Here is an 18,390-nt window from a genome sequence, read left to right as displayed (position 1 = left end):
TTCCATTTTTGTTTCATCAGACCAGAGGACATTTCTCCAAAAAGTACGATCTTTGTCCCCATGTGCAGTTGCAAACCGTAGTTTGTCTTTTTTATGGCTGTTTTGGAGCAGTGGCTTCTTCCTTGCTGAGCGGCCTTTCAGGTTATGTCGATATTGGACTCATTTTACTGTGGATATAGATACTTTTGTATCTGTTTCCTCTAGCATCTTCACAAGGGCATTTTCTGTTGTTCTGGGATTGATCAGCACTTTTCGCACCAAAGTACGTTCATCTCTAGGAGACAGAACCTCCGTCCTGAGCGATACGACAGCTGCGTGGCTGCGTGGTGTTTATACTTGCGTACTATTGTTTGTACAGATGAACGTGGCACCTTCAGGCATTTGGAAATTGCTCCCAAGGATGAACCAGACTTGTGGAGGTCTACAATTTGTTTTCTGAGGTCTTGGCTGATTTCTTTTGATTTTCCCATGATGTCAAGCAAAGAGGCACTGAGTTTAACCTGTTTGGGATAGGGGGCAGTATTTTCACGGCCGGATGAAAAAACATACCCGATTTAAACTGGTTACTACTCTTGCCCAGAAACGAGAATATGCATATTATTAGTAGATTTGGATAGAAAACACTCTGAAGTTTCTAAAACTGTTTGAATGGTGTCTGTGAGTATAACAGAACTCATATGGCAGGCAAAAACCTGAGAATATTCCAAGTAGGAAGTGGCCTGAATTACTATTACAAACATTGGATTACCTTTGCTGTTCTTCGTCAGAATGCACTCCCAGGACTTCTACTTCAACAGCAAATGTTGTTTTGGTTCCAAATAATCCATAGTTATATTCAAATAGCTCCGTTTTGTTCGTGCGTTCAGGTAACTAACCAAAGGGTGACGCGCGAGTGCATTTCGTGACCAAAAAATTCAAAATATTCCATTACCGTACTTAAAAGCATGTCAAACGCGGTTTAAAATCAAATTTTATGCGATTTTTCGCGTAAAATAGCGATAATATTCCAACCGGGCAACATTGTATTCGTTCAAAGGCTGAAATAAAAAAATGGCCACGTCTCATGAATGCGCATCTCCTGCCTCTGAGCCACTAGGCTGACCACTTACAAACAGAGCTCCTGTACCTAGCCCAGAGACAGCAGACACCCCATTCCACTTTCTGGCGTCTTCAGAGAGCCAATGGAAGCCTTAGAAAATGTCACGTTACAGCAGAGATGCTGTAACGTGACAGAGATGCAACAGAAGGCCAACAAATTGACAGACAGGCCACTTCCTGTATGGAATCTTCTCAGGTTTTGGCCTGCCATATGAGTTCTGTTATACTCACAGACACCATTCAAACAGTTCTAGAAACTTTAGAGTGTTCCCTATCCAAACCTACTAATTATATGCATATTCTAGTTTCTGGGCAGGAGTAGTAACCAGATTAAATCGGGTACGTTTTTTATCCGGCCGTGAAAATACTGCCCCCTATCCCAAAGAAGTTAACAGGCACAGTCAACTTAGTGTATGTAAACTTCTGACCCACTGGAATTGTGATACAGTGAATTATAAGTGAAATAATCTGTCTGTAAACAATTGTTGGAAAATGACTTGTGTCATGCACAAAGTTGATGTCCTAACTGACTTGCCAAAACTATAGTTTGTTAACAAGAAATGTGTGGAGTGGTTGAAAAACGAGTTTTAATGACTCCAACCTAAGTGTATGTAAACTTCCGACTTCAACTGTACATGTGTGCGTTTGTCATATGATCATATCCTATAGGTAGTAACTTCAAAAAAAAAACAGAGACCAGGTCATGTTTTGCTCACCATTTTACGTTTTGAAATGAATGAATGCTTAAGTACATCAAAAGGGGGCAACTACACAAGAATGGGAGGACAAACAAACCAAAGACTGTGGTTAAAGGGATGACAAATCCCAAACAGCAGTTCTCCATGTAGACAAGGGTAAAGATAAAGTAAGAGCACCCTCCTCATCCATGAGTGAAGGTAGTCACAGTCAAAAGGAAGGCAGCTTGATTCTCCATGTCAGAAACTCTCATAGTCCTACCAGCTTCCAGGGTAATGTTCAGTAGGCACCAAGTGGAAGAAAACAGTTTGAAACAAGGAGGTACTATCTGAATTTGTCCAATAAGAAACACTCGTTTACGTTTTCCATTACAAAACATGTTGCTACTGTACGGTCCTAATGAGCAGGACCCAGTTAAAGTTGGTTTATTTGCCAACAACACAAATCCCTGATTAGTTTCTCTGTACCAACACAAATATTCAGGCAGGTCCCCACAAGGAACAGTTTTGTAGGGACAATTCCAAATAAGTATTTAGAAGTGGTCTCTTGGATTTATTTTTGATTGCTGGTACCATTGTTGGATGCTCCCATACAGCATCTAAGTTTTAAATACATTTATTTTGTGTTAAATTTCTACGTTGTATGGACTTTTAGAATTTCAAAATGTGATACCACGCAAACAGAGCCATAACCTTGGTATCTACCCAAAATCAGAGTGATGGGTTTCAGAAGCAAGAACATAGAAAGACATTTAGACTGAGGTGTGTGTGTGTGTGTGTGTGTGTATGTGTGTGTGTGTGTGTGTGTGTGTGTGTGTGTGTGTGTGTGTGTGTGTGTGTGCGTGCGTGCGTGCGTGCGTGCGTGCGTGCGTGCGTGCGTGCGTGCGTGCGTGCGTGTGTGTGTGAGACTGCCGAGTAGAAGTACATCTGGCACACAAATGCTGAAACAAACTACAAATGTAGTGATGAATGTGACAATATTCAAATAGCCAGACATTATTCCACAATCTACATCCATATGTTACTTCTATCAATTCATAATCCAAACAGTGTGATGCTCAAAAAGCACTAGATATGTTGTAGCTATTTTTGCTTAAAATGTATGTGTTACTGAGCTATTAAATGGTGACTGCAAATAGAATCAATGTAATTCCATCAGCAACGAGTCAGATATAATATATATTATATCTCATTTCTGTGTATGACAGTTTATTGTTACAAAATATTAAAGCAAAGTCTGAGTCTAAAGGATATTTACCATGATATCTTTATATTAACTGTATCAGTTTAATTCTAATTCTCATCTATGCTATCTCTATCAATATACATTTTCTTGTTGACATCCGCCCCTTACTCTGTACAGACTGAATTGTAAAGTAGATCAGCTTTGATGGCCATGTTGTAAGCAAATGCAGTTGTCAGTGGGGCAACCGTCCTATAACAAAATCTTTTAAGAAATATGCCACCTAGATTAGACATTTATCAGATCAGGGATTCCTCAGTGTGATTAAAATGTATAAGGCACGCTAGAGTCTTCCGGATAACCTTGCTACAGTACTTTGCATCTGCATTTTACACTCCTCAATGCTTTTACCTTGGAGTGACAGGGTAGAAGCCTAAGGTCCAGGGTCCAGGGGGAATATCATTTATATAAGTGACTCCCTCTTGAGTGAGCTGGTGGATGGGTTTAGGGGCAGATCGGGTGGGGTGGGTGACATCAGAAAAGGCTGGTAAGGGTGGTCTGGGAAGGGCTCATACTCATGGAGTCATGGGGGTCCATGCCCCCCGGTACGGCGGTCAGTACAGGGTTAGCCGTGAGGGTGGTATGGGTACTGGAAGGGCTCATTGAGGAGTTGGAGAGCTCGGAGGGGGGGCCTGAAGGCGACCCCCCTGATAGAGTGGACCCATCCAACAGCTTGTCCAGCCCTGTGCTCTCCTGATGTAGAATGTTCCGTCGAAACTTGGCCCGGGCGTTTTGGAACCAAACCTTTAAAGAAAGAAAGAGAAAAGGAAAAGAAATGCTCAATAGATAGTGTTAGTGTGGTGAACCGAAGCCTGGGCTGTGGGGGGAAAGGTTTAGAAACAGAGAGATACAGAAGGAGAGGGGGGTTCAAATCAAAATGACAAACATGAAAATGGAATTCATCAAAGCAAAGCGTTGGCTTTGTTTTTCTTCAGTTTGTTCATTAACCTGTTATGGCTAGGGGGCAGTATTTTCACGGCCGGATAAAAAACGTACCCAATTTAATCTGATTATTACTCCTGCCCAGAAACTAGAATATGCATATAATTATTAGCTTTGGATAGAAAACACTCCAAAGTTTCTAAAACTGTTTGAATGGTGTCTGTGAGTATAACAGAACTCATTTGGCAGGCCAAAACCTGAGAAGATTCTGTACAGGAAGTACGCTGTCTGACCATTTCTTGGCCTTCTTGATTATCTCTATCCAATACAGGGGATCTCTGCTGTTACGTGACACTTCCTACGGCTCCCATGGGCTCTCAGAAGGCGGCAAAAAGCTGAATGATATCGAGGCCGCCCCTGGCTGAAAAACATTAGCGCGTTTGGATAGTGGCCAGTCACAGTACTATGAGACTCAGGCTCGTGCACGAGGGGATCCCATGCTTTTATTTTCTCTCTCTTTTGTACGTAAACACGCTTTCCCGGTCAGAATATTATCGTTTTTTTACGAGAAAAATGGCCTAAAAATTGATTTTAAACAGCGGTTGACATGCTTCGAAGTACGGTAATGGAATATTTAGAATTTTTTTGTCACGAAATACGTTGTGCGCATGACCATTATTTACACTTCGGATAGTGTCTTGAACGCACAAACAAAACGCCGCTATTTGGATATAACAATGGATTATTTGGAACCAAACCAACATTTGTTATTGAAGTTGCAGTCCTGGGAGTGCATTCTGATGAAGAACACCAAAGGTAATCAGACTATTTTACACCATTTGAAAGACAAGACTCTCCTTTATCTAACCACATTCTCCGATTTCAAAAAGGCTTTACAGCGAAAGCAAAACATTAGATTATGTCAGGAGAGTACCCAGCCAGAAATAATCACACACCCATTTTTCAAGCTAGCATATATGTCACAAAAACCAAAACCACAGCTAAATTCAGCACTAACCTTTGATGATCTTCATCAGATGACACTCCTAGGACATTATGTTATACAATACATGCATGTTTTGTTCAATCAAGTTCATATTTATATCAAAAACCAGCTTTTTACATTAGCATGTTTTGTTCAGAACTAGCATACCCACCAAAAACTTCCGGTGAATTTACTAAATTACTCACGATAAACGTTGACAAAAAACATAACAATTATTTTAAAAATTATAGATACAGAACTCCTTTATGCAATCGCGGTGTCCGATTTTAAAACAGCTTTTCGGTGAAAGCACATTTTGCAATATTCTGAGTACATAGCCCGGCCATCACGGCTAGCTATTTTGACACCCACCAAGTTTGGCACTCACCAAACTCAGATTTACTATAAGAAAAATTGGATTACCTTTGCTGATCTTCGTCAGAATGCACTCCCAGGACTTCTACTTAAACAACAAATGTTGTTTTGGTTCGAAATAATCCATAGTTATATCCAAATAGCTGCGTTTTGTTCGTGCGTTCAAGTCACTATCCGAAGGGTGACGCGCCGGCGCGTTTCGTGACAAAGAAATTCTAAATATTCCATTACTGTACTTCGAAGCATGTCAAATGCTGTTTAAAATCAATTTTTATGCGATTTTTCTCGTAAAATAGCGATAATATTCCAACCGGGCGACGACGTATTCGTTCAAACACTGAAAGAAAAAAATGGAGTCGTGTCATGCACGAGCGCCTCAGTGTCATTGTTCCCAGAAGGACCACTCACCAAAACCCCTGCTGTTTTTCACCCGGAGACTGCAGAGCTATCATTCCACTTTCTGATGCCTTCCTAGAGCCAAAGAAAGCCTTAGAAAATGTCACGTTACAGCACAGAGGCTGTATTTTCGATAGAGAGGCTATAGAAGGACAAGAAATGGTCAGACAGGGCACTTCCCGTATAGAATCTTCTCACGTTTTGGCCTGCCATATGAGTTCTGTTATACTCACAGACACCATTCAAACAGTTTTAGAAACTTTAGAGTGTTTTCTATCCAAATCTACTAATTATATGCATATTCTAGTTTCTGGGCAGGAGTAATAACCAGATTAAATCGGGTACGTTTTTTATCCGGCCGTGAAAATACTGCCCCCTATCCCAAACAGGTTAAGTTCATTATTACAACAGATACAAAGAATGCAATTTCAAATATTGTGATTATTTACTACTACTACATGTAAAACAACTATGAGGGAATTGTTGAAATACTGAGTACATAGCCACACAAATACATTTTTCTACAAGGGCTGCAGGTACCATTATCAATGTACAACACTTGACAATTACCTCACAAGCGTAAACCACTGTTTCCATTTGCCACACAGTCGAGTACTTTTGTACAGGGCCTGGTATCCCAAGAGCTTTCATAGTTTGTGTAACATTAAAGATGCACTATACAGATATCGCTTCACCATTTCCTGGTTGCTAAAATTCTAATAGTTCATCTAATTTCAGTTTATGTGAAAAAACAAAAGTATAGTGTAGAGAGTCATTGTACCATCTAAACCACTGTGAAATATATTTACTATAACCAAAAATATTGTATTTTCAGCTGTTCTAGGCAGGTGTACAAAACCGAAAGTCAAAGACGCAAAAACTAAATTTAAGAACGGGAAGCATAGAAATAGCCCACATAGAACAGATCTACTGCTTCTTAGACTTGCTTTCAATTTCAATGAGAATGACAGATCTATAACTATAAATTTATACATTTGGTCGGTCTCCCAAAAAGTTACATGTTGCAGCTTTAAGTTAATTATTACTGTAGATCCTACAGTCAGTTGCATCGTTAGCATCCAAGCTGTTTCCCAAAAGGAACATTGTTACACTAAACAAATTCCTTTATTGTTACACCGATTAATCACTTTCTCTCTGTGTGAATGCTGAGTGTTAGTAGTTAAAGGGATAGTTCACCCAAACTACAAAATCACTTTGTGTCCTTAACCTGTAAGCAGTCTATGGACAAGTTATGACAGCACTCCATGCTTTGGTTTTGTTTAACTGGACATTGTTTCCAAATACTAACTTTGCTGAGATACATAATCCATTTTAGATACTTAAGGATCAATTGGACATGAAGTGCAAAAAATGCTAATATAGAAACTTGCATTGGATTGTAGTAATGTAATAAAAAAGTAAAATGGTATATTTAATTAGGTGGAATTTTGCACTAAACCAAAACATACAGATACCCAGAGCAAAAAATTATGATTTACAGTGTTTGTAACTGGTGAAATGCAATGCAGATTTCACTTACCAAATGAGCATCAGTGCAAGTATTCGTCTCAGAGTAGGACTGCTGGTCTAGGATCAGGTCCCCCTATCCATATAATCTTATTCATTATTATCTAAAAGGACAAACTGATCGTACTCTGAGACACTTTTTCAATATGAGCCCAGAAGTGGACTATATACAATAACATACAGGTAACTGCCAAAATAAAGGAAACACCAACATAAAGTGTTTTAACAGGGCGTTGGGTCACCATGACCCAGAACAGCTTCAATGCACCTTGGCATAGATTCTACAAGTGTCTGGAACTCTATTGGAGGGATGCGACACCATTCTTCCACAAGAAATTCCATTATTTTGTGTTTTGTTGATGGTAGTGGAAAACGTTGTCTGAGGCACTGTTCCAGAATCTCACATAAGTGTTCAATTGGGTTTAGATCTGATGAATGAGTTGCCAATGGCATATGGGTTACATACTTTTCATGCTCATCAAACTGGGTTACATAGTTTTCATGCTCATCAAACCATTCAGTGACACTCGTGCCCTGTGGATGGGGACATTGTGATCTTCATGGTAGCCATTATTTTGGCAGTTACCTTTACCTGTGTGTAAATAATTATCCTTATGAAGGGAATCTTCTTTCTCACCTGTAGCACGCGTTTGGAGAGACCCGTCTTCTGGGCCAGCTGTTTCAGGTCTTTGGCGTCTGGATTATGGTTGATGGCAAAGTAGGACTTCATGGTCCTCAGTTGGTGGTGTTTGAAGGAAGTGCGCATGCGCTTGGACTTGGCGCTGGAGGAATAGTGGGAGTCACGGTCCAGGTGGTCCCCATCCTCATTGCAACTTAATGCTGGAAGGGAGGGACAACACACACAGGTTAGTTTCTGGTTAAGATATGATACAATACGTTACGGTATGATACAATACAATACAATATGACACAATACTTTGGTGACCATTTTCATGGAATTTAGTTCATGGTTACGATCATGTCATCATTAGGAATACGTATTCAGAGTATTCCAATGTGTTGTTTTGTTGTCGTTGTAAACGTTATGGCAGACAGACCGCATGTCTTATTTGTTGACAGGAAAGCCCATGACGGACTGGACTTTACAAGGTTGTGGTTAATGGAGGCTAAATGGATACATTCATCAAACTGAAATATTTTGGATTCCTGTGCGATTAAAATGTAAAATTAAAATGTAAATCAAAATGAGCAAATTATGTATTAAAGGGGTAATTTTAAATAGCAATCATTGCACTAGAATATTTTCTTTCTAGCTAATCAGATTATATTATTATTACTATTATTGGTAACGGTACAGTTATCTATATCTATAAACTATTGTGTGGATTTCAATGAATTCATAATGACAACTTTTATATCAAATTGAATCAAGCAAGAGCACGACCTATATGTTTACATTCTGTAGTTTACAGCATGGGCAAAACTGTCTGCAAAACACCTACAACACATCTGACAATCTACAAGTACTCTGGAAGCTCTAAATTAGCAAGCATGTTAGTTGCAAAACTGAATACAAAAAGAATCACAATGTGATTACTCCTAAATAGCCACAACACTGAGTGAAAATGCCTAAATAAATCAATAAAATGTGAGTTTGTCATGCAGAACCCACAAGATTGACTGGACACAACAAATACCTTACCTTTAGTGTTCTTATTAATTTGTAAGTAGTGCAGTGTTAAAAATATTGCATTTGCTCATTATTGGAACTCACTTTCTCCCTTTTTGCTTCTGTAAGTACAGTAAGTATTGTATTTTCTAGTATAATGACTCTAAAGTGTTACTAATAATTCCTTAAAAAACGGGGACAACAAATTCATATGTCAAAATATTCAAGTGGGTAAAAAAAAAATCAAATGTCAATTGCATGTCAAGAACTTTTGCCAACAGTTATGGATGCTGGAATTCACCACACTGTGAATGGAAAGGCACTGGAGAGACGAACACCCCTTGCTGTCTCTGCCTGGCTGGTTCCCCTCTCTCCACCGGGATTCTCTGCTTCTAACCCTATTACGGGGGCTGAGTCACTGGCTTACTGGTGCTCTTCCATGCCGTCCCCAGGAGGGGTGCGTCACTTGAGGGGGTTGAGTCACTGACGTGATCTTCCTGTCCAGGTTGGCGCCCCCCTCAGGTTCATGCAGTTCGGGAGATCTTCGTGGGCTATACTCAGCCATGTCTCAGGGTAGTAAGTTGGTGGTTTGAAGATATCCCTCTAGTGGTATGGGGCTGTGCTTTGGCAAAGTGGGAGGGGTTATGTCCTGCCTGGTTGGCTCTGTCCGGGCATATCATCGGGCGGGGCCACAGTATCTCCCGGCCCCTCCTGTCTCAGCCTCCAGTATTTATGCTGCAGTAGTTTGTGTCGGGGGCTAGGGTCAGTCTGTAATAACTGGAGTATTTCTCCTGTCTTATCCGGTGTCCTGTGTAAATTTAAGTATGCTCCCGCTAATTCTCTCTCTCTCCCTCTCCCTCCTCTCCCAGAGGACCTGAGCCCTGAGCCCAGGACTACCATGCCTGATGACTCCTCGCTGTCCCCAGTCCACCTGGTTGTGCTGCTGCTCCAGTTTCAACTGTTCTGCCTGTGGCTATGGAACCCTGACTTGTTCACTGGACGTGCTACCTTGTTCCAGACCTGCTGTTTTAGAATCTCTTTCTCTACCGCACTTGCTGTCTCTAACTCTGAATGCTCGGCTATGAAAGGCCAAATGACATTTACTCCTGAGGTGTTGACCTGTTGCACCCTCTACAACCACTGAGATTATTATTATTATTATTTGACCCTGCTGGTCATCTATGAATGTTTGAACATCTTGGCCATGTACTGTTATAATCTCAACCTGGCACAGCCAGAAGAGGACTGGTCACCCCTCAGAGCCTGGTTCCTCTCTAGGTTTCTTCCTAGGCTCTGGCCTTTCTAGGGAGATTTTCCTAGCCGCCATACTTCTACACCTGCATTGCTTGCTGTTTGGGGTTTTAGGCTGGGTTTCTGTATAGCACTTTGTGACATTGGCTGATGTTTATAGGGTTTTATAAATACATTTGACTGATTGATTGATTGATTGATTGATTGATTGATTGATTGATTGATTGATTGATTGATTGATTGATTGATTGATTGATTGATTGACTGCAGAATATAGTATATTGGATCAAATTGGCATGCATTTTCACAGTGTTATTCAGTGCAGTCAGGGTTTGATAGAAAATGTGGCATTCCAGATGATAGGGAAAGGAATGTCAACAAATGCCCTCAGGTGGCAGCAAAGCTCCAAAACAGAAAGAAAGAAAGAAAGAAAGAAAGAAAGAAAGAAAGAAAGAAGAGAAAGAAAGAAAGAAAGAAAGAAAGAAAGAAAGAAAGAAAGAAAGAAAGAAAGAAAGAAAGAAAGAAAGAAAGAAAGAAAGAAAGAAAGAGGGGCAATATGTTCCTCTCCATGATGCCTTATTCAATATTGTGTAACACTGCAGGCTATAATTTCATTAGAATTTCATTAGATATGAGATTTTGGAAAAGTGGGTAAAAGTTATCTTGGACAATGCTAAATATTATGCAAAGAAAGATAGGTCTAAGCCAATATACAGTATTAGTTGGTTTAAGATTGAAATCCTTATTTTATTTTATGTAATAAGGTTTTCTTCTTATATATGTCGTTGATTTATGTTGGCTATTTTAGATTTGGAGGGAAATTGTGCAATTAATCCTGACCATTTGTATAACCATTTACCAGACAACCCTGTCACAAAAAAAGGAAGTTGTTTATGAAATAGTCCTTGACAATAATGTATAAATATTGTCATTACATTTGCATGCTCATAGTTATTGAAGCACACTCAGAACGGTACATTTCAAAATGTTTATGAAACGAAAATCTAAATTCTCGTTCCCCAAAGCGGAATGCAGAGAACGGGCCTAATCTTTTAACTATTAGCCCTACCATTCATGTTTAGCTCACGTGCTTACTAAAGCTTTCTGCCATTCGCCTTTCTTATTCAAATCACCATATGCCATCACAATATGGAGCTATAGCGACCTGGAATTGTATCATTAAATCCTTTATTCTCGAAAAACATATAGGCCTATACAATCTAGCCCTATCCTTATTAGGCCTATCCTTGCCTACTCCTACTCATATTATTATAAGAATGATAATACGCCTATAACAAGTATAAACATTGCTTCATGCCTAATCATAATATCAAGATGTCAAAGTAATCTAACGTTTTTTTTCGGACAAAAGTAATACACACCAAGAGCTTCTCAAGTCGGTCCTTTATTTATGACGGAATAACATATTCCTGGCGGCGGGAGAATTTCTCTCGAAACCTCACAGGGGAGAGTTTTATTCAGGATTCTACACAGGTTCTCCCATGTTTTACAAGCAATCCGACATTGATTTCACTACACAAAAATGTTTTGTTTTTTTATCCAAAAACCAAACAAACTGCGAGACTCAACAATGAAGTGGGACTGGGGAAAATTCGATCATCTCTCTCGCTCATCTTCTTTGAAGTCCTAGCCCCCATCTGAGCTATTTTCCACTTGTCTGCTTCTGTCGTCTTCTAAAAAACCTTTCATTACTCTCTTTTTCTATGTAGCCAAGTTCTAAGTTTTGATTTTACAAGACCAAGTTCTAAGTTTTGAGATAGGTTTTACAAGACTAAATTGACTGTGTATGAGCTTGCAAATGAAATGTTCAGTGGGAAAAGTGAAGAAAAAAAATTTAAATAATGAAATGGAGTGTTTCAAGAGATGTTGTTATAACGCAAGCCGTCTCTCTGTAGCCTATAATGGGACATGCAGAAGGACATGCAGAATTGGGTAGACCTTCAGAAGCAGGTTCTCCTTGAATGCGTTAGTTAGTGGTCTGTGCATGTTCATCTTGCATATTTCTCCTAGGATATGTTATCTAAATATATTAGATTGGAAGTGGATCAAGCGCTCCCATTCCACAAATCAACAAAGGCCTCCATTGAACTTCTCACTTTTCCCTCACATATTTGAGCAAACATTAAATCTTGTTAAAATTACGCTGTCTCAGAAATGTGAATTATTCAATAAATCAACATATACATATCGATCCGTTTTAAAACATGTCAGGCCTAGTCTGCGCATAAACACGTCCAAAGCACAACATTGCGCAATACATTTGCTATGGCGTAAAATATTTTTGATTAGAAAAAATAAGAAGTAACCATTTAGTTTATCAAACTGATTCCCTTTGTTTAAAAATGACTAAAAAGCCATTCTATATTTCCCAAAATGGTGCAGACAAAATAGGCCTGTTATTTTTGATCGAAAGTAAGTAACCCAGTCCTATCGAAATAAGGGTAGATTTCCATCAAACCAAAATATTTCAAATTAGTCCAACAGTCCACTATTTTGCGCGTTGTTATCTTTCATTCCAATGGAGATATCACACACACTGTGACATAAAATAGGTCCTACAATTGTGAGATTTTCTTTTCGTGGCACTTTTTGTAGATTTAAATGACCATAACCATTAATGGCTAACCGGTACAAACTCGGCTTACCTGCGTTGTAAGCCACCATATCTGCTCTAGGCCCGGGACTTTTCCTTTTCCTCGGCCTTCTTTTCTGCACCGTCCGGACGCCGTTGTAGTAGGGCAGCCCCAGCGAGTTTCCCGCGCTGCCCGCGCAAAGTCCTTTGCCCGAGTCTACATCCCCCGCGTGATTGAAATGCGCTTGATATTCCCCTTGTATGAGTGTCTCAAAGTGGAGCCGGCAGTACACAAGACTGTGACGCATTCCGAAGTGGTCTCCGGTCGTGAGCATTTTGCTGCAGCTTGTACAGGTGAAACAGTTCAAGTGATAGACCAAGTCCCTCGCCCGCATGACCATCTCCGACGCCGAGATCCCGAGATGGCAACGGGCGCACCTCTGGACGGAAAACCTCCTGCTTGGGAGAAGAGAGCGGATGACACAAACACGTACAGAATATAGATTCAATCCAGGGTCAACAATCTTTAGTTTGTGCACATTCTGACGAAGAACGTTGATGTAAAGTTGTTATTAAGCAATACAAGCATATTCATTTTCACGCGTAAAAGGCTAAATGCCCTCAGGTCTTCATATTTTTGGTTGTTTCATTCTTGTCCTTTTGCCACTTCCAAATATGATGTTTTGGTTTAGACCAAGTAGAGCATCAAAAACAAGAATAGGCCTACCAGAGTTATGGAATAGTAGCATATTGGCTAATTTGTTGTAATTTATAAATAGTGTATGGCCTGCGTGGATAACAAGCTACCATGTTTTGGGAAGATTAGCCTACCAGCACTGACTATCTGAAATCGGTTTCAGGATTGTAAATGGAGTAGCAGCAGCTGGGGAGTTGAAGTGTTTGTAATAAGCAGCCTAGATAGAATACTAGCTGTAGTCCTAGACCTAATTGGATATCTCTCGTTTATATGCTTGCTTGGTCAGTTGTTGTTGTTATAGCTGTAGCCTTGTATCATGGTTACCTGTAGTAATCTTCTTTGCAATAGATGCTACCGTCTTTACTGAAACAGGTTAGCTCGGACTCGAGGTTGAGTTTGCACTCGCAGCACTTGAGACAGCGCATGTGCCACTGTTTGTCAACCGCAAGCAAGTAGTAGCGGTCAGATATCTTCCCCCCGCAGCCCGCGCATAAGGCCACACGGTCGCTGTTGATGGACCTCATACCCTGAAGAGGGAAAGGGAAATCAGTTTTATGTTTACAATAAGAACACGTTCGATAGTATGCCACCAAGAGATGTCAAGGCCAATACTGTATAACAGTGAATATTTTGCGCGCACATATTCCATACCTGTTCATACGTCTGTCTACTTGCAGTCATGAACGCGATAGATAAAATGGTAACACTGGATAGAACCTAAATGTGGCATGACGTAACACGTAACACCTTATTTTTTTGTTGAGGCAGGTGCAACATATATTATAAAAACGAAATAAAAGGAAAATGTCAAATTCAAATATTTTTCCTAAGGGCATTTATTCACGTGAAACACTCAATATTATCATCAATTAACGAATCTTGTTGACAACGAAAATATTGCAACACGTATTTGATTAGGCATAATAAACGCATAAAAAAATCATCACAGTTTAAGCATTATAATTCTAATGCTTCTGTGAAATAAACGTATTTTCCTTTGGATATGTTATATTTCAATTGGAGAGTTGAATGGACATGAGCATGTCCAACTTTAAGACATGTTTTAGTGGACAATCGACGTGAGCTAGGCCTATTGAAAAACGATTTGTTTGTTTTTTACAACAAACGAGAAGCCTGTTTATGTTTTAGAAGTTAGGCCTATATGTTTCGTGCCTTGCTGGGTTCCCCTTATAAATGACAGTGATTGCCTATATCCTGCTATAGCAATAGGCCTAGATAACAAACCTAAATAGGCTATCAAAGTGATCAAGATTATCTGTTAGAATTAATTATTGGGTTATGAATGAACATGCATGGCCTTAAAACGGGCAGACAGACATACCATGAGGTGTAAAATCAAATGTTTTGAGGTTTTACTGTATATATTTGTTTTGTTATCTCAGTAGTCTACATGCATCTGAAAGGAAACTTCGTGAATAAAACTCTAAAGTTATTGTAACATGTTGTTTCGTAGGAATACGAAATAGTAGCCAGTAGCCCATGAATAATTACACTTTACGCACACATGGTTAGCAAATGCGAACGCTAACATGCAAGCAATGTACTGCTTTCTAGCTTATAAATAAATATATTTTAATCGCAGTTCACTTTCTGACCGTAGTCCCTCGAAATTAACGCTTTATTTGTGCTTTCACAGGTCCTTCTTTAATAAAGCATTTACCCACCGTCTCCGTTTCTCCCATGTCTATAGCCGAACTTATGGCGGTAGAATCGCCCTTCGCCCTCCGGCCCATCTCGTAGATAACCCCCTGCATCTCGCCTCCGAGCAGCCCGTGGAAGAGCATCGTGGAGGCTGGAGAGCTACACTTGCAAGCGTCTCCCTCAGATCTGCAAGCCAAAACGTCCATAAGACGCAAATCTCGCCCATGTATTTAAAGTGAATGGCTCCCATCTATTGGTTTAGGAAGTCAAAAAAATCCAAGCCAAGAAAGATGGTAGGTTACGAAAAACATATTTTCCTTTCCAACACTGTGATTTTGATTCTTATTCAAATATAGGCCTTTAATTTCAGACATGATTATAGTAAATATTGCGTTTTCTATATGGCGTATAGGCTATAGTTTACACCATATTTGAACACGTTATCAAATACAAAATAGCCTACTATTTAAAACCAATAGATCAGAAGAATTAAATAAACATACCAGCAAACCACAATGTAAATTCTGAATCAAATAATCTCTCTCAATTTGCAGATTTCAGGATGCACAAAAATGCACCAATTTCACTCTGTCGTCAGACAAAAGTGGTCGAGAGCTATAGCAAACGTTAAACTTGCATTAGGACAAAATGAAGAAGTAAATAAGTATTCCAAGAGACAACAGAGAAGGGGTGGGGGGGGGGGGGTGGGGGGGTTTGGGGGACTAAAAACACCGCAGAACTGTAGATGACTTGTGGTGGGTATCCTGGCCTCCACTCTTGAGTTGCTCCAAGCCTCGAATCATAACAGCGACGTTCAATGCTACACGTGGATGCTGACGCAAAACACCCAAAACGAATATCAATCGAAAATAAAATAATAGCAAAGACGACGAACGAATACATAAAAACACACAATTGTTCAAGTCCAAGGGCTATTGCAAAACATACATTGTTTTCCTACGGGTATCCAGCTCTTCAGCAAGGCGAGCACTGAGCTCTATGTGTGTGTGCAATTTAGGGGGAGGAGTTGACTATTGATTCGATGTGTACAAATCCCTTGTCAAGACTGTCGGAAGCGGTCTTTGCTTCGCACCTCCGTACCTATAGCTACACTCCGCGCCTTTTCTACGGGGACTCGTAGGCTACGTCACGTAGCCCTTTCAGTCGTTCATTGGTTTTACAAATGTCACCAAAATGATCCTAATTACAATGTACTGTAGCTCGAGCGGCTGAATCAAAAGTGACTGAATCGATAAAGCAAATTCTTCTTTTGAAAACAGCCTATGTGGTGGCATCGATGAGTCAGAAACCTTAATTATGATTTCTATAATAGCATAAGGATTATTGTTATGTTTTGACAATTTTCAAAAACGTGTAATTTCATGAAATGTAATCTCGGGACGTTTAGACTAGTGTTTACATTACAATGAATACAAGTTAGCAAACATGAATAACCTATTCAAAACATGTATTTTGCGGGTAAAATATTATGGTGATGTCTCGTTCACTTATTGGAACTTGTGTGATGTCAGAACACATATTTGCAGCATGGTATCCACACTTACAGTAGAAACATTGTTTGTTTAATTAATAATTTGTTTAGATATGGACTGTACACTGCAATTCAGCTCGTGTAGCTGCCAATGTGTATACCACCACAACGATACACTAAACCAAAGGCTGTACATATTAATAATTTATAGATGCTATAATTCAATCACACTCCCATTTGTGTCTTTGTCTAACTACACTAGAGACATGTGAGGGGTCTACCTAGTCTATAAATAGACTTACTAACAATTGTATTTGACTGAAAATAATAGAATACTGTTTACAGTGAGTTCATATCAATCCTACTGATTGAATTTGAACCCAGAATACTCTGATTCAAATTGGTTTTATTACGCTTTCTGAGCTTATCATCTTGGACGGTGAGTGCACTATAGCATGGCTGGCACAGTGCCGTGGACCGTGTGTGTGCTTGACTTTCGCTTGTCTTGTTATGTCATTGTAATTAATATTACCGCTACATTATTAATAACACCATTGTTGTTTTAATTACTTTAAATAATTATACCTATTTGTACCTTTGTAGCCAACTGGTTGTGTGATGGAAGACTGATTCAAAAATCGAAATTAAACTATAGGGCAGACTACACCCCAGACAAACGGCCAGTGTCTGACTCCACGGTGGAGCGCCATTCATCTCAACAAAGGGAAAGTGACAGGTGAACAAATCACAGGTCTTCCATTACCTTACTGCACCTCTTAGCAACGTCATCCTCTCGCTGCTACCGCTGACTCCTGTACCATCTGTTAGCAACCCCGACCAGCACATTGGACAACACAATGCCTGGACCAGCGCCTTCGCTACAGCCGTGACTAAACTCCTACAAAGAACAACGCCCATCGGCCGCAGGGGACAGGGCTCTCTGTCACCCCAGACATTTTACCACCAGCGCGGGGGCTGCAGCAGAATACTTTGTTTATTCCATGTAATAATAGCCATTGAGCGTTGCCTTACACTGGTTTTACCTCCATATTTCTTAGTCTGTCAGAGTGGCTATATTGGTGATCTTTTTGGGACTCATGGCCAAATGGGGCATCGAAATTAAAAACGTTTTTTAGTTTTTTAAATTATAATTTACATTAGTAAGTCAGTATGCAAATTAACTTTCATTTGATTTGATGCACATAAACATTGCCTATAAGCCTACTGCATGTTAATGTCGCTGCAATAATCCTCAATAGAGACAACATGACAGAGGAAGGCCCGAAAAATGTCCAAAGACGTCAGCCACCCAAGCCATCACTCTGCTAACGTCCGGCAAACGGTACTGGAGCATCCGCTCTCGGACCAACAGGCTCCGAGACAACTTCTACCCCTAAGCCATAAGACTGCTAAATAGTTAACCCTCCTGCCGTGTTCCGGTCGAATTGGACCGATTTACAAGTTTTCTCTCTGAAAAATGTAGTTCATTTAATCTGATTGTCATAAGGTTCCATGACTTTATACATACAGAACATCTGAACACACAAAATACATTTGGATGATTTTCATTACATTTTGGGTGTTTTATTTAACTTTTGTACACCTATGGTGTTCACGGTCAAAAATGACCAGTCATTAGAAATGAATGGGTGAGACTACAATTAGTGTATAAAATTGAGGTCAGGCACATGCCCATTCATCAGATGGACACACTTCCTCTCCCAGACCCCCACATGCATGTTTGTTTGAGCACACACTCACACCTCACTCCCCTTCTTGGCTTCCATGGCAACCCCCACGGGAACCTTTCCCAAATATAATATTTCCTTCACGGGAACCACACCTGTTGGCATTCTCACAAACA

The 18,390-nt window shown here is 40.0% G+C and overlaps 1 protein-coding gene across 1 annotated transcript; it reads right to left on the bottom strand.

Annotated features, from left to right (window-relative positions):
- Nucleotides 1-1,799: 1,799 nt before the first annotated feature.
- On the bottom strand, nt 1,800-15,702 carry LOC106562866 (LIM/homeobox protein Lhx2). Its single transcript, XM_045689823.2, has 5 exons — nt 15,058-15,702; nt 13,697-13,899; nt 12,749-13,134; nt 7,839-8,041; nt 1,800-3,780 (listed from the first exon to the last, which is right to left on the bottom strand). The coding sequence occupies exons 1-5, from the start codon at nt 15,238-15,240 to the stop codon at nt 3,511-3,513; spliced, it is 1,245 nt and encodes a 414-aa protein (XP_045545779.1). The 5' UTR covers nt 15,241-15,702; the 3' UTR covers nt 1,800-3,510.
- Nucleotides 15,703-18,390: the final 2,688 nt, after the last annotated feature.

Source organism: Salmo salar, chromosome 11 (assembly GCF_965601325.2).
Source record: "Salmo salar chromosome 11, fSalSal1, whole genome shotgun sequence".
Lineage (NCBI taxonomy): Eukaryota > Metazoa > Chordata > Actinopteri > Salmoniformes > Salmonidae > Salmo > Salmo salar.
Note: the sequence above shows the minus strand (reverse complement) of the source record. Positions and strands in the feature narration are given on the sequence as shown.